Genomic DNA, 27,061 nt, shown 5'->3' on the forward strand with positions numbered 1-27,061 from the left:
TTTCCAAAAACTGCTACATTCAAAAACGTTTCATAACATATATTTACCATAATAAAGGTTGAAAAAGAAAATCGTGTTGAAGTAAAATAATTAGTTTAATTTTTTTTCCTAAATGTAACGGGTATGATTACTGGATTTGCTAGACCATGCATTGTTTCATTCCTACATTTTAACGTAACCCACTGCTCGAACTTTCTCCCGCAACTTTAGCATGATCTTCTACGCCAACTGTTTTCTCAATTGTTGGCAGAGAAATTGCATTTTTACTTGAGTTGTTTTTAGTCTGAAATTGAAGAAAAGAAGAAAACTTTTTTCCAAATTTAATTCTACCATTTATATTTATTTCTGAAAGATACGTATTTCGCCTACGACTTGCAGGCTTCATCAGTGTCTGTTTTCGAACTCGGAAAAACACGAATCTGTCGGGAATAAATATAAATAGTAGAATTTAAATTGAAAAAAAGTATCCTTTTTTTCTTTAATTTCAGGTTTTGTATTCTACTAAGACCCTCCAAAAATTTCAGTCTGTTTCTAGTCGCCTACAGTTCCATCGTTCTTCTTCGGTGTGACCTTCAAAATCGACCAGTATTCCTCAATTGGTTTTAGTTCCGGGGTATTGGCCGAATTAAATTTCTTAGAAACCATATTGACCTCATTGTCGTTGTACCACTGTTTGGTCTAAATTATATAGTGATAGTATGCCAAATTTGTTGGTTGGTTCACGATTCCAGAAGTTACGAAAGCGTCGTTTTTCTATCCGCAGCTGTAGATTAATGTTTTTCGAGCAATCCAACCATTGACTGAAGTTTTTTGGGGCGTCTTAGTAGAAAACGAAACCTGAAATTAAATAAAAGAAACGCGTCGTAAAGAAAAATAGTAGAACTTAAGGTGCAACGTGCAACGGTACTGAATCCAAACATGGCTGGAAAGACGGCGCCCTTACATGGGCGCCATTTTTCCGGTCTTGTTTTGATTCAGTACCGTTTCACCTTAATTGGAAGAGTTTTCTTTTATTTCATTTCAGGATAGCAACCATTTTTTATTTTGTAGTTTTCTAGGGAACTTTTTTGATCGAAAGAGGTATATTTACAAACAATATATGGTCGGTGTTAAGTCAGACCGAACCGAGTGACAAAATTCTAATTTCGAGAAAAACGCGATCAAAGTTTGCTGCTCTCATATTTATAGTTATCAATTGCTGGAAATCATGTCATAACTCTGGTTGTTTGCCACATTTATGTAGTCTGATTAGAGTAAAATGTAGCTTAGAAAATTCTTGATCGTTTGCTGTCATTAACTCATTTCTTTTTAATTTTACGACTTGGTCCGGTCTGATTTAACATCGAATATATGTAAGGAATGTAACTTTTGTACAGAAATTTGGGTGAAAACGTCCCTATAGTACGTCAATGATTATTCTGTCAGAAAATTCTGGTAAAGCTTCATTGAATGTTTCTTATATCTTGAAACTTCTCAAATTAGTCCTTCTCTTTATTGCTTTCTGGACATAGAAACTTCTGTTGTTTTCGCAACGTCTCTCAATAATAGCATCGGGGTTCGTTAAAAAAGAGCTACAACTTTCGAATGAGTTTTAGGACCAGCCTGGACGTTCTCCAATACTTTTCGGGACATAACGCACCGTGCGTCAGGGTTCATCTAACAGCTCAGCCAACTCACGAGCGTCTTTCTCAGGATTTTCATTCGATCGTGCAGGATAGATTCGTGACGCGCTTGTTCCGATGATGTAAACAAATAAACTTATTCTTACAGCAAACGCTTATAGCGACTCTATTCCATCATCTTAAATTAATTAAGTAAAATTTTGAATAGACCAACCGCGTGGTTTTTGTCTTGACCTTGAAATGAAGTCAGGCGTATATAATTAATATTTTTTGGAACCGTAGTTCTTTTACAATTGACAAAGGGGCCGTAGAAGAAAGTAATTCAATTTTAATAGTGAAGAATGAGAAAGAGCGGAAATGTGAGAGAGGGGGGGTTATTAGTAGCTACGCTTAACAAAGTAGTCGTTGTGACTCCTACCTTTTGTCCAATGCTGGAGGGTGCATGGGTCGAACCAAGCTATAATCAGCGATTATAACCGGATTCGAACCCACAACACCCGCATGTGGCTCACTGGTACTGATACTGATGTGTACCTTTGAACCATAGAAGCGCTAGTGCAGATGAGAGTGACCTTTCCGCTCTCTCCCTATTAAAAAATTTCATTACTTTCTTCTATCGTCCCTTCGCCAATTGTAAAAGAACTACCGTTCCAAAAAATATTAAAAATTTTGAACTTTTTAAATCTTGAAATAAATAAATATCATTTATATTAATTTGATCGGGATTTTGTGAAACAAGTTTCAAACATTCGTAAATTCACCCAACTGCGTTGAAAATATACAATATCCTCTAAAAAAGACACATTTTAATATCACCAATTGCATTCAACGGGGAAAACTTACTAGTTTTGTTTTTTGAAATTTTGGAGATTTGATGCTCCGGTTCCGGATTATCAGCCAAAAACTGATTTTTCCATCGTTTGTATGGTTTTCTAATATAAAAATCCATTTATATTCATGCTTTTCCCAAAAATTGCAATCGGATCTTTTTTATATGAAGTTTGGCACGATAAATCGAATACAAATTTTCTGTCGAATTTAAAGAATAGAACCCTCATTTATAAAACTAGACCTTTTTGGAAGCGTTCGGCTGAATATGGCTGTACAAATACATGTATTTTATTGTGTTATACGGAATCAATTCTAAGGCCTAGATAAAAAAGTTATTTCATTTAAGAGATTATGATAAGTGTTTTCAGCGAGATAAAAAGTTAGCAGTAGTTTTCGGGAGAATAGTTTCAAACTTTGATGTTTGAAAGTACTCCCTTAAAAATTAAAAGTCGTGTTTAGCGATCTAAACTTGGCAGAGGAGAGATATTATGGTTCGCCTCTAATTATGAATGTAAGTAAATATTAGTTTTATGTTCAGGGGATTAGAAATTTACAAAAATCAAAAACAAAAAAATGTTGGCAGAATAATGGAATATGCTGGTTTTGTTAGTTTCAAAAGACATCTCATGTATGCGAAGTAAAATAGAATCAATAACTCTCGTTACCGACTAATGAATGCATCATCGAAATTATTATCCCAATTTCTAACGCTGTCCGTTGGCTTCGAGAAGGATATGTATATTCAACGGAATGGCAAAAAGGTGGTAAATCGAAGTCCGATTGCTGAAACAACATCGCATTCCATTTTCATTTTCGGTTAGTAGGCAGGCAGGTTGTACATTGCGTCCTCGTCCTCCGTCCACGCTGTCGTCGTCTGCGTTCACATCTCTGAAGCCCAGCCGGGGGTGCCGAGACCATCATTTGGGATATGCGTTTTATTCGCTTTACGGATGCGCTACGATACGGACGGTCAACTGGAAAAACGGTCGAGTGTTCGCGCTATTTCTTTTAATCGTTCCTAGTCGGTCGGCATGTAATATTTATAATCCAGCGATCGGTCGATTGGTGTTAATTTGTGCGATACAGCGATAATTTACTGTTCGGAGTATACAGTGAAATTATAATATTGGTGCGGTGAAAATTTGGTTAAGTGTAGAAAAAACAAGATTGTGCGAAAAATATGATGTACACATTTAAAATAGTTGTAATCTGGCAGATGGTGAAAAAAAATAGTGGATAAGTTGAAAAATCAGTGCAGTGATTATTATGTCGATTCGATTAATGTTCATTGGAAGCAAGAAAATCAATTAGAATAAGTTCTGTGAAACAATAGAATTTTTGAAGACATTCTATTTCAAACTGTAAGTCAAGTTTTTGAATCGAAAAATTCAACGGTTTCAACTAAAGCTTTTCGATATTTAATAATTTTATCCGAACTGTTAGAAACGATTTTAAGTAGTAATTTTATTATTTATATTATTTGCAATGATTTTTGTTGTTGTTTTAAGCTGGTTATTTGCTCCATTTGATTTTGCCAGCAGACATTCAATTGTTGTTACAATATATAAAGTAAATAGTATAAAAATAATCTAAATGTATTTTTTATTTTAATCCGATCTTCAAGAATCATAAAAGTTACAAGTTTTTCAACCCGAAAGGCTATCTTCAAAATTAGAATGCTAAGCTTTCCATCCAGTTTTTTGCAATAGCAAAACAACGCGTTTTATATAAACAATTTCGAACTCTTGTACAGATAAATCGTGTTTGAGATTCCCTGAGGAACATAAAAAATTTAAAAAAGGAGAAATGAAATCTGTGGAAATTATAACCTGGCGTGCGCCCTTCGGTGATAGAGTGGCTTTACAAATTCAAAAATCAGGTTACTTTAGAACAACATATTTTTAAAAATATTTCGTTACGGATTATTAAAGATTTACGAACTCATGACTTGGTCAATGACAATCTAAAAAATGCGGAAAAATGCCTATTTAAACGAAACTATAAAGTGGGCATTTTTCAGCATTTTTTTGTTTTAATTTTTAAATTGCTCTATTTCTAGCACAGCATCGGCATACAAGCCGTGTGTACCAGATACCGTTTCGCAATTTTCAAAATGACTTTTAGTAAAACTTTCAGTTTCTTCATAACCGTTCGTATTCCGGTATACATACTATGTTATAGTTTTTTAAGTGGACTGGCAAAGAAGAATCTTATTTGTGTTTGTAACGTTTTGTTACGAGTTGCGGGCAAGCCTAATTGCACTTGATGTTTCTATTTTATTATCTATCAATAGATTTTATTGAGCGTTGTCACAACTTTTTGGTAGTACAGGTAAGACTCGATTATCCGGGTGAAAAAAATTGTAAATAGGTTTTTTGAAATATATTAGACGTGTTTAACATTATAATTTATAACCCGGATAATCGAGTCCGACCTGTATTTGAAACCTACCGTTTTATACTATGATGGTATAATTTGCTTTCGTTATTGAAGTCAATTATTGGTAGAACTTCAAATAGTAATGTTTGTAATGTTACAAACTTAATGTTATTGTTACATAACCTACAGGTAACATTTTAATGTAACTATGTTAACATTTTTTTTATTTAAATGTTACGTCAAATTTTGATAACTTTGTTACATTACAATGTTACTTCTGTGTTACGTAACAGCATCATTGTGTTACATGCAGTGTTGACCGGGAAGGCTATGATCAAACAACTAACGTATATTTTAAGTCTTTTTGAAGTAACATTTCCTTATCTAGTGCTATAAATCAAACGAAAAACTGAAAAGCTGACAAGCTGTTAAGAAAGACTTTGCTATATATTGTATAAATGCTTTCCCGATATGGCAAAGTAGTTTTACATTCTGTAGAGAATCACTGCTTAAAAAATGTTATTTTGTATATAGTTTTACATGAAAAATGGGGTATTGCTTGATTTAAAACGCTGTATCTCGGGATCGGCAAAGAATACCTCGGGGCGATGAGTGATTCTTATGTAAAAAAATTCTGCAAAACACGATGAAGTTGAAATTTTGAGAACAAATTATCTTCATCGAGAGAAAAATAAAATTTAGTTTTCAAATTGAGTTTAACAATATTTGGCAGTACTGGTGCTTAAAAATAATATTTTTTTCGAATTCCTTGGGTAATTTCCTTTAAAAATGTGAAAATTGTGTCTTTCTAAACTTAATATTTCCGGAGATATAAGCAAAAGAAAAAAAAGAAGTTTTGACAAAATCGGTTTATGCTTTGATTATTTGGCACTGTGCCTGGGCCAAAGACGCAATCGCACGGAATTTCATAAAATTGACGTTTATGGTTTCATTTTCGCTAGGTTTAGTTTCGACCTCAAAGTAAAGAGTTATAGAAAAAGTGATAGTGATTATACTTCTCTTCGGATGCTCCGATAATAATATAGTGCAATATGAGGTAATTATGCATTTAAAAATTTAAATTTATAGGGGGACCATTGCAAGCGTTTAGGTGATTTTAACTCTACTAAGGGTCAAATTTTATAAGACGAAATTTCATTTCCAGATTTTTAATTGCAATCATATTTGCGGATCATTCAATGCCAAGTGACCAAGAAAAAGAAATAAAAGCCAGAAAGTAAAAATCCAAAATTTGGCACCGGATGGATCTCGATTAACCACTCGTCACCATTAACCATCAACCATTAACCACCACGCGAATTACTCGCGAGTTTATTTAATGCGCCTCTGACTTCCGGTTACTTCCCCTAGATTTGGAAGGTATCTCATATTAGTCTAATTCATAAAAAAGGACCTCGCTCAGAGGTTGAGAACTATCGTGGAATAACTATCCACTCGGCTGTACCGAAGTTCTTTGAACAAATAGTTTACGATCATCTATACGAAATGGTTGTCGATCGTATCTCTTCTGCTCAACACGGGTTTTTGAAGAAAAAATCTGTAGCTACGAAGCTTTGTGAATTTACGTCACTGATAAATGACTGTGTATACACTGACATGTGTAAAGTTTTTGATGCTGTTAAGACGGATAGTATTATTTTTTTATTGATTAAAGAGATTTCAAATTTTAAATTCATTCATCTCTAGGATAGTATTATGCAAGCGGTCACAGACTTCGGCTTCGAGAATCCGATTCAAAACTGGCTAAGAACTTACTTTTCTCGCAGAGTTCAGTATGTGAAAATTAAGGAAAACGTCTCTGCTTCATTTGTTGTTAATTCGGGAGCACCGCAAGGTAGTCATCTAGGACCGTTGCTATTTGTACTGGTGATGAACAGACTTCCGGATATTTTGTCCAATGTTACAATCTTAATATACGCAGATGATATAAAAATATTTTTACCTATCAAGACCGACAATGATTGTCTTAAACTATAACTTGACCTGGAGAACATTGGAATATTCTGTTCGAATAGCGGCTTGAACATCAACATCAACCAAGATAAATGCTCTGTTATGACTTTTTCCCGAAAACTACGTCCAATAGAATTTAAATACTCCTAAAATGGAATCGTTCTGCCACGCAAGGAACCCATTCGTGACCTAGAAATCATATTTGATCAAGTGAACGATCGTTCACAAGCCATATAGAGAACGTCATTAAAGACTGATTAATGCTATTCGCTCTTGTGAGACGATAAGGTCGTAACCTTAAGGATCCATATGCAATACTAGCAATATATGTAGGTCTGGTGCGAAGTAAATTAGACTTTGCAAATGTAGTTTGGTGTCCGCAATATGTAACCTATATACAACGGATAGAAGTAGTCAAAAAAAGTTTGCTTGTTTTGCAATGCGGAACCTGAGGTGCAAAGGAGATGAATTGTCACCGCATCACGACCTATGCTCTCTAGTCAACATTGACACAATCCACTGCAGACATAGGATTCCCGACATAGTGTTCTTCACAAACATCCTATCTAGACGAGCCGACAGTCAAATCTTGATTCACGGTTGCACTTCAATTACAGCCAAGTTACACTTCGGAATACTCGGGTAATTAATCCACTCTCAACTTGAGCCAATGTGTCGTTTCATGAGAGCATTCAACGATCTACAGCATATAGTAAATGTTACCATAGCAACAGCGAATATTCAAAATAGGCTTTTAGGGGAATATTTTAGGGGACAGTTGCATTCCTTTTGAGTTTTTTTAGTGTTAATGTTCATGGTCACTAAGTTTTTGGAAAATGGGCTTGTAACCTACACCATAATTGAGCAAATAAATATAAAAATACATAAAGCTACGTATTTAATTTTAAATTCATGCATCCATAGTCTGCAAATATTGAAAAAGAATAAATACTTAAGGTATAATAGATAACCTGAATTTTTTTAAAATGCCATACTCTTCATATTAAAAATTTATTCATACTTTATTTGTGATGCAAAAGTGACTTATTAGTAGGCAACGATTGTGTTGCTTGAATTTACCGACAAACTACCCAGCTAGCATTTTCATATGTATAAAAAAGGTAAAAATCAGCATTACGTACAGATATACATGCTAAATAAATCGTATTTCATGCGCAAAATTGGCATATCCCCACTATTTTGGAGGCGATATACGTGATTACGAATAATTTTGTGCGTTACGACTATATAAGTATTTATATACGATAATATCCGATTAAGCGCGAGTCGTTCCGTACTAAAAAGCCGTGGGCTTAAACCGTCATTAGACATTACCCTTCTTTATCAACAGACTTCGCAGCCGGCTGTATAGAGTACAGGAAAATTACGGGGCCAGTGTAATGATCCTACTGACTCTATCTAGCATCTAGAGTCGCTCCGTACTACTCTACGATTTTGTGCTGAAAATCGTATGTATGTCAGTCATTATCATTATATACGACAGAAAATCAACTTGATCCCACTTTATCCAGCTTTAGTTACGATTTCGAGTTTGTTAGGAGACATTTACGATAGTTTTCGTACATTGATATACGAGTTGGTGCTAGCTGGGTGGATTCTGAGCACCATATTCCACAGCACGTAGCACTTGGTTGTTGTTTGCGTGGTTTGGTGAACAAGGTTTCTCCAGTTAACTCGGTTGTAGGCTACCGCTTTCCAATTCCTCGGATACATAGTACTTTCCGTCTAATTTCGCTCCACCGGGTCTAGCCATCTCGCTCGCTGCGCTCTTGGTCGTCTTGTTCCTACCGGATTTGAGGCAAACACCATCTTTGCAGGGTAATTGTCTGGCATTTGTGCACCATCCCTTGCCCATTGTTTCCGTCCAGCTTTTGCCACTTTTTAGATACTGAGTTTACTATAGAGCTGTGCGAGTTCATGGTCCATCCTCCGCCTCTATATTCCGTTCTCCTGTATGCCACCGAAGATTGTTCTTTTGGGGCATTCCCACGTCCTCCTCGTGCATTGTCCATGTTTCATGCCCGTAGAGAGCAACCGGTGTAATAGGCGACTTGTACGGGGTACACTTTGTACGGGGGCTTAGTCTGCTCGACCACAAATGCTCGTGAAGCCCGTAGTAAGCACGACTTTCCCTGATAATACGCCTCCGAACCTAACGGTTGGTATCATTGTCTGTCGTTATCAGTAAGGCAAGGTAGAAAAATTCATCGACTACCTCAAACTCAGCACCGTCGATCATTATACTATTGCCCAAGCGGCGTCGGTCGACCTCGGTTCCGCCCGGTCGATCTGGTTCCGCTGGCCAGCATGCACTTTGTTTTAGACCTATTTACCTTTAACCCAATCTTTTCTGCTTCGCGCTTTAGTCTGATGTATTGTTCAGCCACTGCCACAGATGTTCTGCCGATAATATACATGTCATCGGCAAAGCAGACGAGTTGACTAGAGTTGTTGAAGATCGTGCCCCGCGTGTTGATATCCGCTTGATTCATAACACCTTGCAGTGCTATGTTGAACAGCAGACGTGAGAGACCATTACCTTGACGACGCACTCCGTGTGACTTGACAATCCACCCGAGATCCGAACACAGCACTGTGTACCATCTATCGAAGATTGAATCAGTTGATCAGAGATATGAGCTGTTCTCGTCGATGATTTTCCATAGCTCTGTCCGGTCGATGGTATCATATGCGGCTTTGAAGTTAACGAACAAATGGTGCGAGGCAATTTTGTATTTACGGACTTTCTAACGCAGTGTAAATATTTGATCCGTTGTAGACCGTTTTTCCACGAAGCCGGCTTGATAAGTTTATTCATTTACTTATTTCTTCAACATTTAGTTGCACAGATTGTTCCCTAACTTAAGGACTTAATTCTATGTTTGTAGGTACATTTACTGATAACACGCTAGACATTTCGTTAAAAGCACGGCAGCACATAATCCACGGTTCATTTTGGCCATAGTTGATACGGTGGGAATAATGCCACAGTAATGCATAGTTACGCAATTGCCTATGAGGGACATGTATGCACATCAGACTAAGATGTGGGCTGCAGTCAAAACCTCCGTTAATTAGGCCGAAAATAAACATTCGCTAAAGTAGTTTTATCCTGGCTGCTAATGTATTGATGTCAATAAGCTGGCAACGTTCAACGTATGGAGGTAAATTCGTTGTATCTTGTATCGTTCCACGGCTGGACACATAATGCGTAATAAAGTTTCCATAAATCTAGTCGCAATTAATTATAGTCGGCGGAAAATGATTTGGGACAGTACTTTGTAGGCGGCATTGAGAACGGAGATCGCTCGATAGTTCTCACAGTCCAACTTAATAACCCCATCTTTTCACTCCTCCGGTAGCCGTTCCGTATCCCAAGTTCTTACTATTAGCCGGAGCATACAAACGGCCTGCTTTCGTGGTCCCATTTTAATAAGCTCCGTTCTGATGCTATCTTTCCCAGCTGATTTATTGTTCTTTAGCTGCAGGATGGCCTCTTTAACTTCGCCTATCGTTGGAGCTGGCTCCTCTTCCCCGTTTGTTGAACCGTCTAAATCGCTTTCCTCGCCGCCGTGGTTCTCCGCCTGGGCGCCATTAAGGTATTCATCGAAGTGCTGCTTCCACCTATTGGTCACCTGACGTGCGTCCGTCAGAATACCATTCTTATCTCGATACATTTCAGCTCGCGGCACAAGGGATTGCGGGATCCGTTCAGTTTCTGGTAGGACTGTCGCGTTTCTCGAGAACGATGCAGCCACTCCAACTGCATATTCCTGCTCTTCCAGGTAACGCGTATTCTCCCTGAAGATTTGGTTTCGTTGCATTTTCTTCTGTTTGTGTCCTCCCTCGTTCTGACGTGTGGCACCGCGCATCTTGGTCGCCAGCGCAGCGTTCTCCCCATCCATCATCACCCTCCTACATTTATTTTCAAATCAATCGTTCCGCTGATTCCGTGTCACATGCCCGATGGAGCTCTCCGCTACACTGCTGCTGGTTGTTTTAATGCTTGACCAAACTCGTGTTTTAGTCTTTGACCTTGAAATGCAGCCAGGCATTAATATTGATATTTTTTTGAAGCGATGGTTCTACAATTGATGGAGGGACGGTAGGGGAAAGTAATGATTTTTTTTGGGAATGCAGGAGAAAGAGTGGAAAGGAAGGGGGGGGATAGGTAGCTACGCTTAACAAGTTGTCGTCGTGACTCCTACCTTTTGCCCAACGCTGGAAGGTGCATGGGTCGAACCAAGCTATAATCAGAGATTATAACCGGATTTGAACCCACAACACCCGCCAGCGCGTATGGTTCGCTGGTACCCGTGTACTTTTGAACCATAGAGGCGCTGGACAAAAGGAGACGGCACAACCCCCCTTATTAATGTAGCGACGTATCTGGTTGGGTTATTTTTAGACACAAATTGTGCCTCTTCCTCCGTCTACTGTAGAAACCATAGACCGAGAGGTTTTAATCTAACTTGTTTTTACTTTCAGGACGACAACACTATGCAGGCCCTTATGACTTGCAAGGTACTGCGTGTGACGTTGTTCGTCTGTCTAAAAACACGAGTTTGGTCAATTTCATAGGAACCGAACCTTTCTCCGAAAACCCGCGCTGAGAATCGCGGCCTAAAATATTAATGTTTTGATGATGTTCCAACAGTCCTCAAGAGCGAGTTCGTCCAACTCGTCCTCTTCCGGCAGCGCAGCTTCGAGTGAGTGCGCGTAGTTTGCGGCGACGTCTGGCTGCTTCAGCTGCGCGAGATCTAACCGAGGCTGTCGTCGGTACCGAATGTTGTTCACAACGGAGAGTTTAGGGTACATCTTAACCATCACTATGTAGTGGTCCGAGTCAATGTTTGCGCTTCGATGGGGTCTGACGTCGATAATATCTGAGAAGTACCGACAGTCGATCAAAACGTGATCGATCTGTGATTCTGTCTGGTTTGGTGACCTCCAGGTATACTTGTGTAGGAGTCTGTGCTAGAAGACGGTACTACGTACGGACATGTTCTTGGAGGTGACAAAGTCGATAAGTCTTAGGCCCATTTCATTGGTCAGCTGGTGTGCGCTGAACCCTCCAATCACCAGTTTGTGTTTCTCCTCCTGGCCGACCTGAGCATTGAAATCCCCGATGACGATCTTGATATCATGTTTTGGGTAGCGGTCGTATTCACTCTCTAACTGCGCGTAGAATTCATCCTTGCCGTCATCGGTACTTCTGAGGTGTTTTAGATTTAAGTTAAAGTTTTCGATTTCTGATGTAAGTTTCACAAACATAAAAGCCTGGAAATATCAAATCCGATGATCATGGTGGATAGTCAAAAATGTGGCGTATGGTTGTCTTGTATGGTGGCAAAGAGGAGAAGTTGTGACTGTCCAGACAAAGCTAAACCATCTTTAAAGGAAGCGTTTAATGGCAATGTCTGGTGCATTTACTACAACTCCTACTGCCGCCCTAGAAGCTATTTTCAATATTAAACCTCTACACTTCCACCTGAAGCAAGAGGCACCAATATGTGCTTATCAACTATGAGCGATTGGCCTTTGGCAGTCTGTGGACGGTTCCGCTGGTCATACTCGATTGTGGTCGCAAATTGTTGCTGAGGACAAGTTTGCCCTTGCTCCTTGCGTTGTAGCGCTCATGCGTACTTTCCCGTATAGCACTTTCTCAAGTGACTTTCCTCCTAGAGAGGAATGGATATCAGGCTACATGGAAAGGAAAATTTCCGACTATGTGGTCTGTTATACCGATGATTCCTTGTACAAAGGTCGCGCGAGTGCTGGTGTTTACTGCCTTGAGCTGGAATTGGAGGAATTCTATTCGTTGGGTAGTTACAGCACCGTTTTTCAAGCCGAAATCTTTGCAATTATGTGCGGAGCTCAGTTTGCACTTCAGAAAGAACTGATAGGCAAGATTATCTACTTCTCTGCTGATAGTCAAGCCGCTATAAAAGCCCTTTGTGCGGCTAATTCTAAATCTAAAACAGTCATCGCTTGCCACACCCAATTAGAAGAACTAAGCATTCTAAATGCCGTTCATCTGGTTTGGGTTCCTGGCCATTCTGGTATAACCGGAAATGAATGGGCTGATGAACTAGCAAGATCTGGAGCAGAAAAGTCGGTTTTCGGACCGGAACCTGCTTTACCAATTGCGGCATGTTGGATAAAACAAAAAATTCGATCTTGATTTTCATCTGAACATGAACGTTATTGGGAAAATCTTGAAACTTGTTGTCAAACGAAAAGTTTCATTGTTAAGCCTTGTGAGAAGATTGCGAAATCTATTTTGCAACACTCAAAGGTAAATTGCAGTATTCTTGTCAGATCACTGACTGGTCACTGCAGACTAAATTATCATATAGCTACGATTAAGCGAGCTGAATCGTTTCATTGTAATTTATGTGAATCCGACTACGGTACACCATATCACGTAATTTGCAACTGTCCTGCAGTAGCACAATGGCGTCATAGGATCCTTGGATCCTACGTCTTAAATGAATCGGATTTTAGGAAACTAAGATTACGAGACATTTTGATGTTTATTCTTACCGAAAGCGGTATTGAGCTATAGGCTCTTATTTATCATGAGTATACCCCCCACTATTGTTGTACTACAACCCGGACTCGATTATCCGGGTGTTCATTTTTATTTTCAGCCCGGGTAATCGAATCACCCGGATATTCGAATCATTATTTTTGGAACCAAATTTTTTTTGGTATGTCAAGTTTTTTGACTTTTAGGTATTATAAATGTTTTATTTATTATTGATCTATCTTCCCAAAAGTCAGAAAATTCCTTTCTTACGATTTCTTCCACTGATGATTTTTTTTGGTACAAAATTATTTTTTGTGTGTTATGATTTTCAATGATGCGGAATAGATGGAAATGAAGTCGCAGACGAACTAGCCAAATGTGGTTCTAACTCTCCATTCACAGGTCCGGATCCATTCTGCGGTATCTCGGACTGTGTGATGAAGAGTGGGTTGAAACAATGGGAGAGCCGAATGATTATGGCCAATTGGATGGCTGTACAGTCGCTCAAACAATCAAAGAAATTTATAATGCCTAGTATTAAGGTTACTCAGAAGCTGCTGAGTCTCAATAAGAGAAACCTCAGCACGTTTACCGGTCTGGTGACGGGACATTGCCCGAGTAAATATCATCTTCGGAATCTCGGTTTCGTGCAAGATGATATTTGTCGCCTGTGCAATACCGAGAGCGAAACCTCGGAACACTTACTCTGCAATTGTGGAGCACTAATAGGACGCAGACTGCAGTATCTCAAAAAGGCCCTACTAGAGCCTAGGGAGATCTGGTTTGCGTCGCCGATCAGGACTATAAGGTTTATAAACCAAGTCATCCCTGATTGGCACCTGTCTCGCTCCAGCTACCAGCCTACCACTTCTTCAATAAGTGATAGGTAAGCCTGAAGCGTACAGCAAAAGAAACAATGGGGCATACCACAATAGTTCAAAATAATGGACGCAGTGGTGAGAGTACCCAACAGAAGAAGAAGAAAGATGATTTTCAATATTTAGGTGTTATAAATGATTTTTTTTATTATTGATCAATCTCCCCTAAAGTATTAAGAAACCTGTTTTGCAATATTTATCTATTAATGATTACGATGATAATGATGTTGATGATCATGATGATGATGATGATGATGATTCTTAAGTAAAAAAATTGAGTGAGTGAAAAATTGAATTGAAATTTCATTATCACAGGATTTATTTTTGTTTTGTTCGCCGGTAAAAGGGATATAAGAAAGGAATTTTGTAGCTTTAGGGAGGTGTCAAGTAAGAATCATCTTGTAGCATGAAAACTATAACATTAAAATTTTAAATAAATTCGAAAAAAAAAATTTTTTTTCACCCGGATAATCGAGTCTAAAAACCCGGATAATCGAATCCCCAGATAATCGAATCCCCGGTTAATCGAATCCCCGGATAATCGAGTCCGGCCGGTATTGTTGTACTATGCACTATTGATAAGTTAACTACCAAGGATTGCAGTATCCCCTCGGGGGTATAAAAATCTCTCGGTATGGATGTGTTTGTATTTGTCCAATTTCCTCATCCGCCCCTTCCTACTCCTCCTGTTTTCCTTGCCGTCCTCATCAGGTTAATGATGACACGGGCAAGATGGACAAGGCACAAATCTTCCGCATGACTGTGAGGAACGTGCTGCACGAGCCAAAGACGCTGATACCTGATATTATGTTTTGGGTAGCGGTCGTATTCACTCTCTAACTGCGCGTAGAATTCATCCTTGCCGTCATCGGTACTTCTGAGGTGTTTTGGATTTGAGTTAAAGTTTTCGATTTGCTGATGTAAGTTTCACAAACATAAAAGCCTGGAAATATCAAATCCGATGATCATGGTGGATAGTCAAAAATCGTCATATTTTGATATCAGCCGACCGGAAAACAATTGCTATCAATAATCGATTGTAAACCGTACTGTGTGTCACCCTACTGAGGCTAAAAGAGCAATGTCATTTTTCTCAGTGATTGGGTTAACGATAACGCTCGCCATTGATGGTAATGTTATCTACTATCCTCTATCGTTAGCAGCGAATGACTTGACTCTTATGATGCAATTTTAAAGCGTGAGATGACTTTTATGATGAAATCCTAAACCAATTTATTTCCACTCAATTTAGTAAACATTACTCGAAGATGTAGGCACTTTATTTATAAAAAAACAATAATAATAATACATACTTTAAATACCTGAAATAACTTGCTGTTTTAAAAATACAACATATATGATACGTTGCTGGGCTAGATTAAGAATTTATTTATTATTGATGTGTCATCATTTTAATTTTATATGCGCCCACATGACAAATAACCAATTGAACCTAATTAGAAGCATCGGTTCGCCAATCCTTGCATGCGTACATGCATGCTTAATAGAGCAATAAATATTTAGTGGCATCGTTTTAATAAACTGCAAATAGCTCACCCGCTGGGAGGCTTGAAACAAGTTGCAGCGATTTCCCATACAGCGGGAAAGCTAAGCTCAACCACGATGCGGTGATGCAGGCAATCGACCAATAGGCGGCTTGCGCAGTCAGACACACCCCCGGCTCTGGCGCACCACAGCTTTACAAGAACAAATCATTCAATCGTCAGAGTCTGCCGACGGACTGCTAATAATAGTGTTAGTTTTTTTCTACTTCACGTGCTGAAATACACATGCTGCTTTTTTGCAAATACCGCTACGGCTGCCTACAACACAAGGTCGCAGTGCAGTCGCGCGATACAGAAAGCTCGCCCAGTTATGGTGAACAGATTATAGTCATCTTGACGCAGGTGGTGATTCATGGCTGTTCGTTGATTGTAAATAAATGTCTCATATGCTTGTAGGTGGATACAGACCGACATATTGATGAATAATATTGTTTTGTTTTTATAAAGGCATGCCGATTTAAGATTGCCATGCGTCAGATGATGACGATGATGGTGGGTGTTTTTTCTGAGGAAAATGTCTGACTGGATCGTCGGCCTGGGCAGGGTAGCCTTCAGGCAAACTTTTCCGCTGGCTATGTGAAATTTGAGAACCTTGCTGTGGTGGTACAGCTAGCACATACCACAAACAGGCAAGTTTGCGCAACAAGTAGCTCAGCCGAGTACACTCGATTGAGGAGCATCGGCGGTGCTTCACGGTACGCAAAGTTGTATGAATGAATGGTGCAAACACCGACGCCGTAGCGAGCTGACGATCATCAACGACGTCATTATTTTGCATCATTCATCGTATGATCGTTGGTGAACTGTGCAAAGAGTATGTATTCGATATATACATTAAAGTCACAATCACAGGTGTGTATAACCGACAGCAAAACAGACCCTTTGGTTAAAAAGCAAACCAGTAGGTCTACACAAACATCACACATCCTGCAAGTGGTACACTCATAAGCATGTGATAATTAGCGGTTAGGCTGCGTTTTACGGTTGGACAGGTTAAACATGACGCTTAGTTAAACGGGGAATTTCAAAGGTGCTAAATGGGAAAAATGGAGATTCGATGACACAGCTATGCGGACGGTTCTTGCTCAACCCGCAGTCAAGTATCTACTGCGGTTATCAGGCACGAGTGCCATAAAGTACCGTAGCGCCACTTGAAAGGCTTTAGATAAATGAACCGGTTGTCGCGATACGAGCGCTGATAAAGTGGAAATTCTTGCGAAAAAATGCCACGTAATTACACACAACAAATTCTACTAGCTACAGTTCTGCTATGTGTATAATTACCTCATGAAACCGATATGATAATGTTCGAATATCGCGTGATTTTTCACTACAGGTAAGCGTGGTTACCAATACACGCCAGGCTACCAACAACAAGCAGAGTATATCATCATCCGGACACGTTGCGAACTCCTCGTGCTACTCACGGAGAGTGAGAGGGATCGCGTCAGTAACCTAAAATTGAGACTTTGAGTGCAGTCGTACGATACCCCGATAACATTGGCCAGGCAGAGCGTATATTATAACGACTGATGCCTCGATCGGTGATATTCGCGAATTTCCTTTCGCCGTGTTCGCTTGCCGCTCAAAGTCTATATAAAACCGTTGTACATCGGCTCGGCAAGAGTTAAACATATTTTGGCCGCACGTCGATCAAGTAGCGAAAACCTACGGCGAGTGCGTGTTGTTTCTCGAACCATCGGAAGTGGTAGTGTTGGCTGGTTTTGAAATCAAGATCATCCTACGAGGGCAATTTTAGAAAAACGGAAAACTTGCGGAAAAACGCTTCTAGTGAATGTAACTATCTTTGTACAGAAAAGCGTTCAAAAGTTTAAAAAATTTAGTAACGGTATTTTTTTTATCTGTGCGTTTTCAGATCGTACCAAGCGTGAAGAAACAGTGCATCTCAGTCCATCGCCAGGCGAACACAGATTGCTGATCAATGTTTGTTCTGAAAGTGAAAGTTAAAAATTTAGTAAACATGAGGATCGAAATCAGAAATATTTGCCTATTAACGATCGTGACAGCGCTGATAAATTTGGCAACCACGTCATCTGCAGCATCCGCAAATAGTTACCTAGATCTGGAAGAGTTCAACAGTTCGCCTACGCGCCACAACCACCGACGTCATCCATCATCGGAACAACAGCAGCAACAGCCGCAGGATAATTTCATCCTGATTGACTACTTGAGCGACGGTGAGGCGGAGCGGCGAATCAGTTGGAACGGGATAGCCGGCAAGGAGACCAGCATCGGTGATAGTAGGTAAGTCGAACGAATTTATTGATCCACCTTGTAGTTGGCATTCCCAGGATGTCAACGGCGACATTGAATTTTCGAAAAACAGGCTTCTCACGTTGAACGTTATAAGTGGTGGCAAGTAAGGGACGGGAGAAACTTATTGGTGAATTGATGTTCGACAGGAAGAAGTATTTTCTAAATCTGTACCGGTCGATGATAAGTGCTTCAGATGCAAATGTGACCCATTCAGGGCTAATCATGACAGAGGCCTAACAGAGACAGAGAGAGAGAGAGAGAAAATTGAGATAAGTGCTTCCAGTCCAGGGCAAGGACATTTTCGTTTGCTGACATGTTTGCTTGCCCATTTAATCGTTTGCAAACCGAAAATTGCTCTAGCCGCACAAAAGTTTCTGCAAAGAAACGAACATACCAAGTTGGGTCGGAGCCGATAGGCATTGCCACCACCTGTGCACTTGTGGAAGGGAAAGGGAATTTAAAATAATTTTCTAAACTTTTGAATAATGTGCTAATTGTTGTGCCGCACGAACGATGACCTAAAATTTGAAAGCCTGTGGCTATCCTTATTTGCAAATTATTATGTTAAAGGTACATACCTAAATGGGCGGTAAATGGATGGTAAAAAGTTAGCATCAAAGGTGATATGATTGTTATCAACTTCGCTTTTTTGCTCTCAAATCGACAATTGAAGACGGTTCTGGACGCATCATGTCTAACTTTTTATTAAAAATTTACATTAGGTATCATAAGCTTATGATAAAATGGATTACATGTAAAGAATTTCTATGGGTAGACATTTTCCCGTTTGTTTGCTTATTTCTTCTGAACTAAAGAGTGCTTTGAATGCCCAATAATCTATCTTCCCGGAATTGGTTATAGCAACTTACATATAGAAGTGATAGAGAGTTAAATTAATCCCTACAATCTTTTTGTTGTAACGTTACCCCAATTTTAATTCACTTTCCTCGCGATTCGGATGTATTATCTAAATGTTATTATATTGATCAATTCAGCTTCATTTACGTCTATATTTCCATTCGAGGAAAAATTGATCTACGTTCAGTTTTGCTTTAAACATTTTTCTCGCAAAATTGTTCGTTCGCTCGATATTTTTCCAAATCCACTTCTACTTTAGATCCAAGTCCAATTTCAAGTCCAATTTCATGCCCAATGCTAAGTTCAATTTGAAGTCTAATTGTAAACTCTATTCCAAGTTGAATTTTAAGAAAGATTTCAAGTTTAGTTTGGAGTAAAGCAAGTGCAAATTAACTTAAATTCAGATCCAACTTTAAATGCAATTTAAGTTAAGTCTATTTTGAAATATAATTTAAGTAAAATGTCCCGTCCAATTCCAACTAGTCTAATTTCAAAACCAATTTCATGTCCAATTCCGTGCCCTTTTGAGTCCCATTTCAGATCGCATTGAAAGTTCTGTTTCAACTTTAATTTTAAATCAGCTTTCCTGTCTCCATTTAAGTCTAATTTCACGTTCAATGCTGAGTTCAATTTTAAGTAAAATTTTTCTTTTTATTTGTAGTAAAGCAAGTCAAAATAAGTTCGAATTCTGCCCCAATTTAAGTTCCATTCTAAGTATGATTCCAAGACTAATTTCATGTTCGATTTCAAGGCCAATTCAATTTTAAGTAAAACGTTAAATTCAATTTCAGCTCCGATTTAAAGTTAATTTTCAAGTAAAATGTCCTGTCCAATTACAAGTCTAATTCCAAATCCAATCTCAAGCTCAGTTTCAAGTGACATTTCAGGTTTAATTTTAAGTCCGACTGCATGTATTATATTAAGTTCGATTTGAAGTCCAATTTCAAGTTCAATATAATTCCAAATTCCAATATCAAATCAAACTTTCAATTTCAAGTTCAAATTTGAAGATAGGTACTCCACCTACAAATTTTGCTTAAAGTTACCCCAAATTTAACTCAAAGTTACGCGAAATTCAAAATGTAAAATAAACCTGACAATTCAAACAAAGCTCAGTAAAAATTTAAACCATATTACCATATTACCTACAAACAATATTAAGAAGTTGCAGATGAATACCATTAGTTACAAAGCCAACGGAGTTTCAGCATAGTTTGACGATAGAAACGGTAGGCATCTCATCTTTTGATAGAATGACAATAAAGTGCGGAATACGGCAAACACTCGAACTAATATCACAATATATCAAACTTCAAAGTTTAAAGTAAAAAGTAGTTCTATGGCTATGGTAGTTGGGTATTTACATTTGGGAATACGGCAGTTAGACAAAGAATGTGTTTTGGAAAGCAGGGTTTTGGTGATTGTTTTTTAACTCTCTTGATCGGTGGTTAAGTAGACTTAAACATTCTTGGTGAATCATAGACTTTACACACCCACATTGTTAATGTCATTCATCCACTCAATCAAAAACCAAAGCAAGGCGCACCAAAGTCAAAGTTGATGACGATGCTTGGACAAACACGACCGCGCCAAGTTTAGTAGCTAATAGGCGGGTGCTATTTCGGAATGGCTGGCAAATTTCTACTGGATATACGAAATCAGTGGCCTACAAAATCAGCTGCCTTCACCTTCCTCGTGTTGAAACGTGATCATTGGTATAAATTACTCTGATACATGAGTACAAGTTGGGCAACAGAAACTTAACACAATGTCGAATACCTTTGCGTGTCTTGTTACTTGTAAGTGTAGCAATCTCTTGTCATTCAACCACGAAAAAAAGAGTTTGTCACCTAATAGTAAGAGAAACATTATCTCGTAGTTTGTTCACTAACATGTTCTGCGTCAAGTTTATAGAAGCACAAAAATGTACTGATTAGGAACTTTGGAATTTTAGGAATTTTAGAGTATGTACTATAGTACAAGGGATACGAAGAGAGGAATATATTTCGCATGAATCTAACAGTTTACAGTTTAACAATCACAATGAATATGTTGTATTTTGTATAAATCGTGTTCACATTTGATATTCGGCATGTGGATTTGAAATAATATTTCATTTTTATGGTTGGTAAAAAAAATCGTCGGAAAAACTACCTGAGTTATCTGCAATGCCGATGGCGTTTCTCGCAATCTAGAGTGCGTGAGTGCCATACTTATCAATGAAAACGGTATATCGGATTGGAATACACACGTACATGCCTATCACTACGTATTCCAGCCGGTCACATGAATGACGGTAACGAGGACTAGGCGTCACCGTAAAACAAACAATGATGTTTAGAATAGACGCGCCGTGAAAAGCGTTGATTTCACAGCAACAAAATAATAAAGTATCTCCTTCTCGGTGGTGCTCCGGCACTATCTCTGCTTCGGTAGCTGTCATCAGAGTTGTTTGCGATGATTATACAGGGAACAACGGACCTAATATTACACAAGACAAATGTTTTCCCTTTTTTTTGCTCAACCGGCACAAAAGGGAATCACGATTTCAATGAAAAGCCAGTTTAAATATAGACTTACGGTGCTGCGGCGGTGGGCTAAAATTAGCGACAACTTTGCGCGCCGCGCCACTCGAATGGCTCAGCAGATATTGCGCGAAGATGACATAACTTGGTGTCACGCCATCTAGCTACTATTCAGCGTTTTGCCTGTATTGAATTTCACACACGATCACACAATAATGAAAACTGTCGAGAAGTGATCTGGCTTGGCCACATGTTGCTGACGAAGTTACCGGTAAATATCGTATGATGCATTTTTTTTTGCGCCGATAACGACAACGTGGCTTGACACTGCACTCTACACAGGCGCACTGCGTATCGTATGATACGTTGACATCAACCGTTTTCAAGGGGAAAGTACCTGCATGATAAACGTAGGAATGTCTGTTCACTTGGGTGATCCAGCGAATGGTATCACCTGTTTGTTGCTCAAGGTATTGGTAAGCGTTTTTTATTTCGCGAAACTGGAGTGTGTTGATCAGATGACAATTAATGGATTGAGCACCTTATTAGTACGTTTTGATATGGCATAGCAACTTGTTATCGATGATGAATAGATAAGCGTTCCGTGTGTAAATGCATTATACGCACGATGATAACGTATCTTTGACATTGAAAATTGAATGTAAACAATGCAAATCTAGGGTGTTTTGTATTTTTTTCAAGTTATTGATTACGACAATTATATTAGAAGTACTCGAAACTTTAGCTACCCTATCTACAAAATTGGAAAAGTGTTTATTACAGAGCTTATAAAGTATGACCTGCTACTGCTACTGGAATATGCTTTCCAATCACAGATATATTCATCATCATTATCATCATCATCATCAACAGCAGCAGCAGCCTAGAGCCGGAGTGAGTCGTGCCGTATCAAGAACTTATTTTCACTCCACTCAGTTCCGGACTAGTCATTGGCAATTCTTCGAGCGTCTCGACACTCGCAAGTCAGCTTCGATTAGGTCGAGCCATCTAGCTCGCTGTGTCCCTCTATTCATGGTGTCAGTAGAGTTCATAAAGAAAACATATTTCGCCGTACAGTCGCCCAGAATTCTTGCGTCGTGGCTGTCCACCGTGACTTTCAGACTTATACTAGGTGTACTATGGGTTTCTTTTCAGTTCGTCGTTCAGGCGCCTGTACCACTTTCCCCTTTCTCTTCGAACTACGCCAAAAATAATCCGTAATACGTCCCAGCCTCCGCTTTTAGTCTGACGTAGATGACCTCCAACAGAGTTGTTAACTATAAACTGCAGGGAACGTCTTGCGTCATCTTCCTGCTTGAAGGCATCCTTGATTTGCCATAGTGGTGTTGTTGAAATGTCTTTGCTGGAATTATCCCAGAAAGAGCTCCAGAAGAGCCGCACCCACGGACTATTTTCGACCGTTTCATAAAGCATTCATAGATAGGGGAAACCGGAGTAACCTAGGAGTTACAAATTGGCTGATCAGTGGCAGCGCGTGCCCCATAAAGTCCATCTGATGCTGTGCTACAAACTCTCTAGTTTTTGAGGATAGACGGTGTAACAAGATTTGGGAGAGCGCTTTGTAGCCGATAATGATCAGCGTAATATCGCTCTAAATAGGACAAACTACTGCTTCCATTTAGTTTTCCGGTAGTTTCTCCTCCTCATAAAGCCGAGAAATTATCCTATGAATGGTCATTCCTAATGGTTGCTTATGATATTTGCAGGGTTCTGATGGAAATCGGTCCTTTCCGATGGCTCCGGTCCTTCAAGCGCTTCTTCGTCTTCAGGATTGTAGTCAGCTCATCCCGCATTCGTCGATACCCTCGGCAATTTCACCCTCGTGGCAATGATCAGATAGTTTTTTCAACCTCTCTTCATAGCTTCATAGTAGAGCTTCATCCAGTAGGGACGTGTAGTTCTCGGCAGCTCATGAGTTGTTAAATTGCCAAACGTTAGACCGAGAAGAAAGCATGATCACCACGGGGTGCTCAGGGTGATACTAAATTCGTGCGCCGCTGGCCTTTATCGTTAGTGCTGGTGTACAGGCTAGGGGCCTTATCATCGTTCTATATAAAATCGTAAAAAACAACAAGCCTAGTCATAAGTTATTTACTCACTTAGTGATTCATATCCGCTGGTTCCGCAGAACAGAGAGATGAAATCAGAAATCTCCACCTCCACTACCGAAGATTGCGCAAGTTGTGTTTCTTCCTTTTTTCTTGCTTCCGTTTCACTAGTCACCAGAAAAGATTCTCGTCAACAGTTGTAAACATCATTGGCTAAGTTGCGTCGCCATGACCCTCTAGGTCTACTTTCTGTGTCTGCCAATTCCTCTTACGATTCCGCATTTCTGGTGCTGTCGGCCGGTTATGATATCGATGATAGAATTTCTCGTTGGAAGAATGAGACTACTAATTAGTATGATACTGAGACAGCGATTAATGAATACCTGCATTTTTTCGTAGTCTCCGTCGAGACGCACGATGTTTTACAGGCATATACGAATTTGATATTAGAGTTGCATTGGACTTGGTTGGATTTTGATATATAAAGTGATCTGGTTTGTTTGAGATGCAAGGTACTCCAGGGGCGACATTGCGCATCTCGTTTCAAGTGATTTTGGTTCGTTTCGAACACGTTAAACAAATGGGCGTCTCGAACCAAAATCACTCGAAACGAGAATTGCAATGTCACCCCAGGACTTACAGTTCCGTATGGCTATATAAGTCTAAGGGTCAGTATCTCGTGTAGCTTGACTACCGAGATATTGATGGGTTTCCATCAGCTTAATTTGTTGTCCCGCTGCTGCGTAATTGAAGGGATTGGCAGTGTTTGCTGTCATTCATTAGGTCTTTGATATGTTGACTGTCAGACCTGATGCCAGGGTCATCCAGCATACTCTGCATATCGATTCGGCGTTTGGCGGGCAAGATAATGTCATCAGGTCAAGATCATAGAGGTGCACAAAATAAAACAAACTTCATCTAGCTCCTGCAAAGCCGGCTGCCATAGTAATGCCTTTCTGTTCGTGAATCCCGTCAGCTCGCGTTTGCAGGTTACTTCGACATTGTAGTTGTTTATTGTATATTAAATAAAAGTCAATAGATATTTCTATTCTAGTGGCTACTTAAAAATTAATAGCTAAAGAGTTCTAAATCGGTGTTTCAGCACGTTGCGGCTGACGTCAAAATCGAAGTAGGACACGAAATGGTTGAAATTGCGTTGTAACCCGGTTATAGGGTTATAGTATCGAAGGTGCTGTAATTAGTTCGCCGGTGCGGTATATGCAAGAAGGAATTGTTTCGTGTTCAGCGAGGCCGAGTTAAGATGTCGAGTCTTTCTAAAATCCACAGGCAGTCAATCCGGGATGTCAGAACATCTGACACGAAGACGGCTCTAGTTACGTCCCGACGTGTTTGCTGGGTGTCCAAGTTGATTAATCTGCAGCACTGTTCGTAGCTTGGTAACCGAAGCGGATCATTCCATGGTAATCTATGGAGGGCAAAGCGAATGAACCTCCGTTGCACTGACTCTGTTTGACTGACCCCGTTTTGGTATTACGGGCTCCATACGGATGCGTAATACTAGAGTTTGGAGCGAACCAAACTCTAGTAGATTGGTAGACGATGAGCGCTTGGGCATGAATCCGTGTTGCTCGTCGGCGATGTATTGCTGGACGAACAAGGAATTTGTCACGATCACAATGAGCTCGAAGAGTTTCGATAAGGCACATAAGGCAGAGGTCCCTCTATAGGTAGTTGTCCATTTTTCTTTTGTTCCCCTTCTTATGTACTGGAAACATGTAAGTGGATTTACTAGCAGAACTAAATATACCTGAGCTAATCGAGGAGTTAAAAAGATGTCGGTTGTAATAGTTGGAATGCATAGCTAGTCTCTTGAAGTCTGAAAGTGCCAAGAAATTAAACAAGGTACCTAGCCTTAAAGCCCGCGTAGAATTGATACGCTTGCGGTTGCATTTCGAAAATTTGACAGATGATCTGTCAGATTGTATGGAAGAGCTGTTAAATTTGTTATTTTCATGATTCGCAATTTACATTACACAACCCATTGAAGAGAACAAATTTGTTCTAAAAAGTAATGAAAGAAAACATCTTCCAGCATCAAATCACTGTATCCCTGTCCCCGTCAACTACGCATTATATTTTGCGAAAGTGTCCACACTTCACTTCGCGCTAAGTTGCTCACCTACTTGACTCTAGATGATTAACCTCCAATGCTATCGTAGGGAAATAAACACCATTTTTATTGGCTAAAAATCCACTAACGAAAGAGCAGTTACAGCATCATGTATCCGACAAGCAAACGCAAGCAAGCAAATCAAAGCAAATTCCTCTTCCGAACTCATGAAGTCCCATAAAACTTCCCCGAGGACCATTTGTCGGTAGCGGACAGGCATATGCAAACAATTAACCACTCTTTAAAAGTGGAAAACACTTCCCCTTCTCCGATTTGTATTTCCAAGTCGTTTGGTACTGTATAGGTATAGTAACGTGTCTACCGAAAATATTTGTACCACCAGCCACCATAACAGGGGTAGCCGGCCGAGAATGTCACCAGCTTTGCTTTTGTTGACAGCAGCTTCAAGTGGAAGAGCAAACTCTTTTCATCGAGGCCTGTGATCTCCGCTCTGTTTTCGTTTCCGCTCCACAACTCGCGACCGGGTGGGTGTCTCGTTCGGTGGGCAGGTTCCTGGTGATATTTGCGTACCTCATGCTTCATAAGTGTGACATGGAATGCTGAGTTGACTCGAAGGTAGGCTACAAGGTAAATTCCTGCATTATATTTTCTCATCATCTTTATCAACACAGCACACCCTAAATAGCAATAGCTCGAGTCACGACGAGCTGCCGGGTGACAGATACAAGTGGATCTGGTACTTGAACTTGGAATTGCGTCAAAACTAGATGTTTTGTTGTTTACGATCAGCGTTACTACCTATAAAATACAAAAAAAAAGATGCCTAGTCACTTAGAGAATTTGCACTGGTTTCGCGTCAGCACGCGTCCGATTGTCTTTGGTCCGCGTTCGCACATTTGTTCCAATTGTCATAAAAGGCAAACAATGTTGTTCTTTTCTGGTTGTATTTCCCGATTGCTGCTGCCTTCCACCGACCGACAAACGCCGGAATCGGAATGAGAACATTAGGAAAATGATAATTTGTTGAAAGATGCTTGCCAGCTTGCAAAACCGGCATGCCGCGTCTACTAGCCGTAAAGTGTGTACAGTGCACCCGTCAGGCAAATTTTCTATGATGGCAATTTTCATACGTACAGTGGACAACTTTGTATTTATGCTGCCCTCAAACATGAGGGTGAGACTTTCCCCTTCGCTTTTCAGAAACGAATCTTTTGTTTGAAATTTGATATGTGATATGGTGAAGTGCAGCATTCGCCGTAAAGTGCTTTCATTTGGTCGCTCTCTGGAATAGATTAGACATATTTACACTTAATTTAATTCGAAATAATTAAACTGACATTGAGCACTTTTATGCTTTGGCCAGAATTTGGCAAGGGGATTGTGCGTGTAGGGTTTCGATCGAAAAGAGAGCACCGCGAGAATTGAGCTGTTCAACATT

The 27,061-nt window shown here is 39.6% G+C and overlaps 1 protein-coding gene across 3 annotated transcripts in view; it reads left to right on the forward strand.

Moving 5' to 3' along the window:
* Positions 1 to 16,759: 16,759 nt before the first annotated feature.
* LOC128735973 (uncharacterized) overlaps positions 16,760 to 27,061 on the forward strand; it is a 33,808-nt gene continuing 23,506 nt past the window's right edge. For all 3 annotated transcript variants that reach the window (XM_053830458.1, XM_053830457.1, XM_053830456.1), the window contains exons 1-2: positions 16,760 to 17,599; positions 17,679 to 18,067. In XM_053830458.1, coding sequence (XP_053686433.1) covers positions 17,745 to 18,067 — 323 coding nt within the window. In that variant the 5' untranslated portion in view covers positions 16,760 to 17,599; positions 17,679 to 17,744. The remainder of the gene's footprint in view (positions 17,600 to 17,678; positions 18,068 to 27,061) is intronic.

The sequence above is a fragment of the Sabethes cyaneus genome, chromosome 2, assembly GCF_943734655.1.
Source record: "Sabethes cyaneus chromosome 2, idSabCyanKW18_F2, whole genome shotgun sequence".
NCBI lineage: Eukaryota > Metazoa > Arthropoda > Insecta > Diptera > Culicidae > Sabethes > Sabethes cyaneus.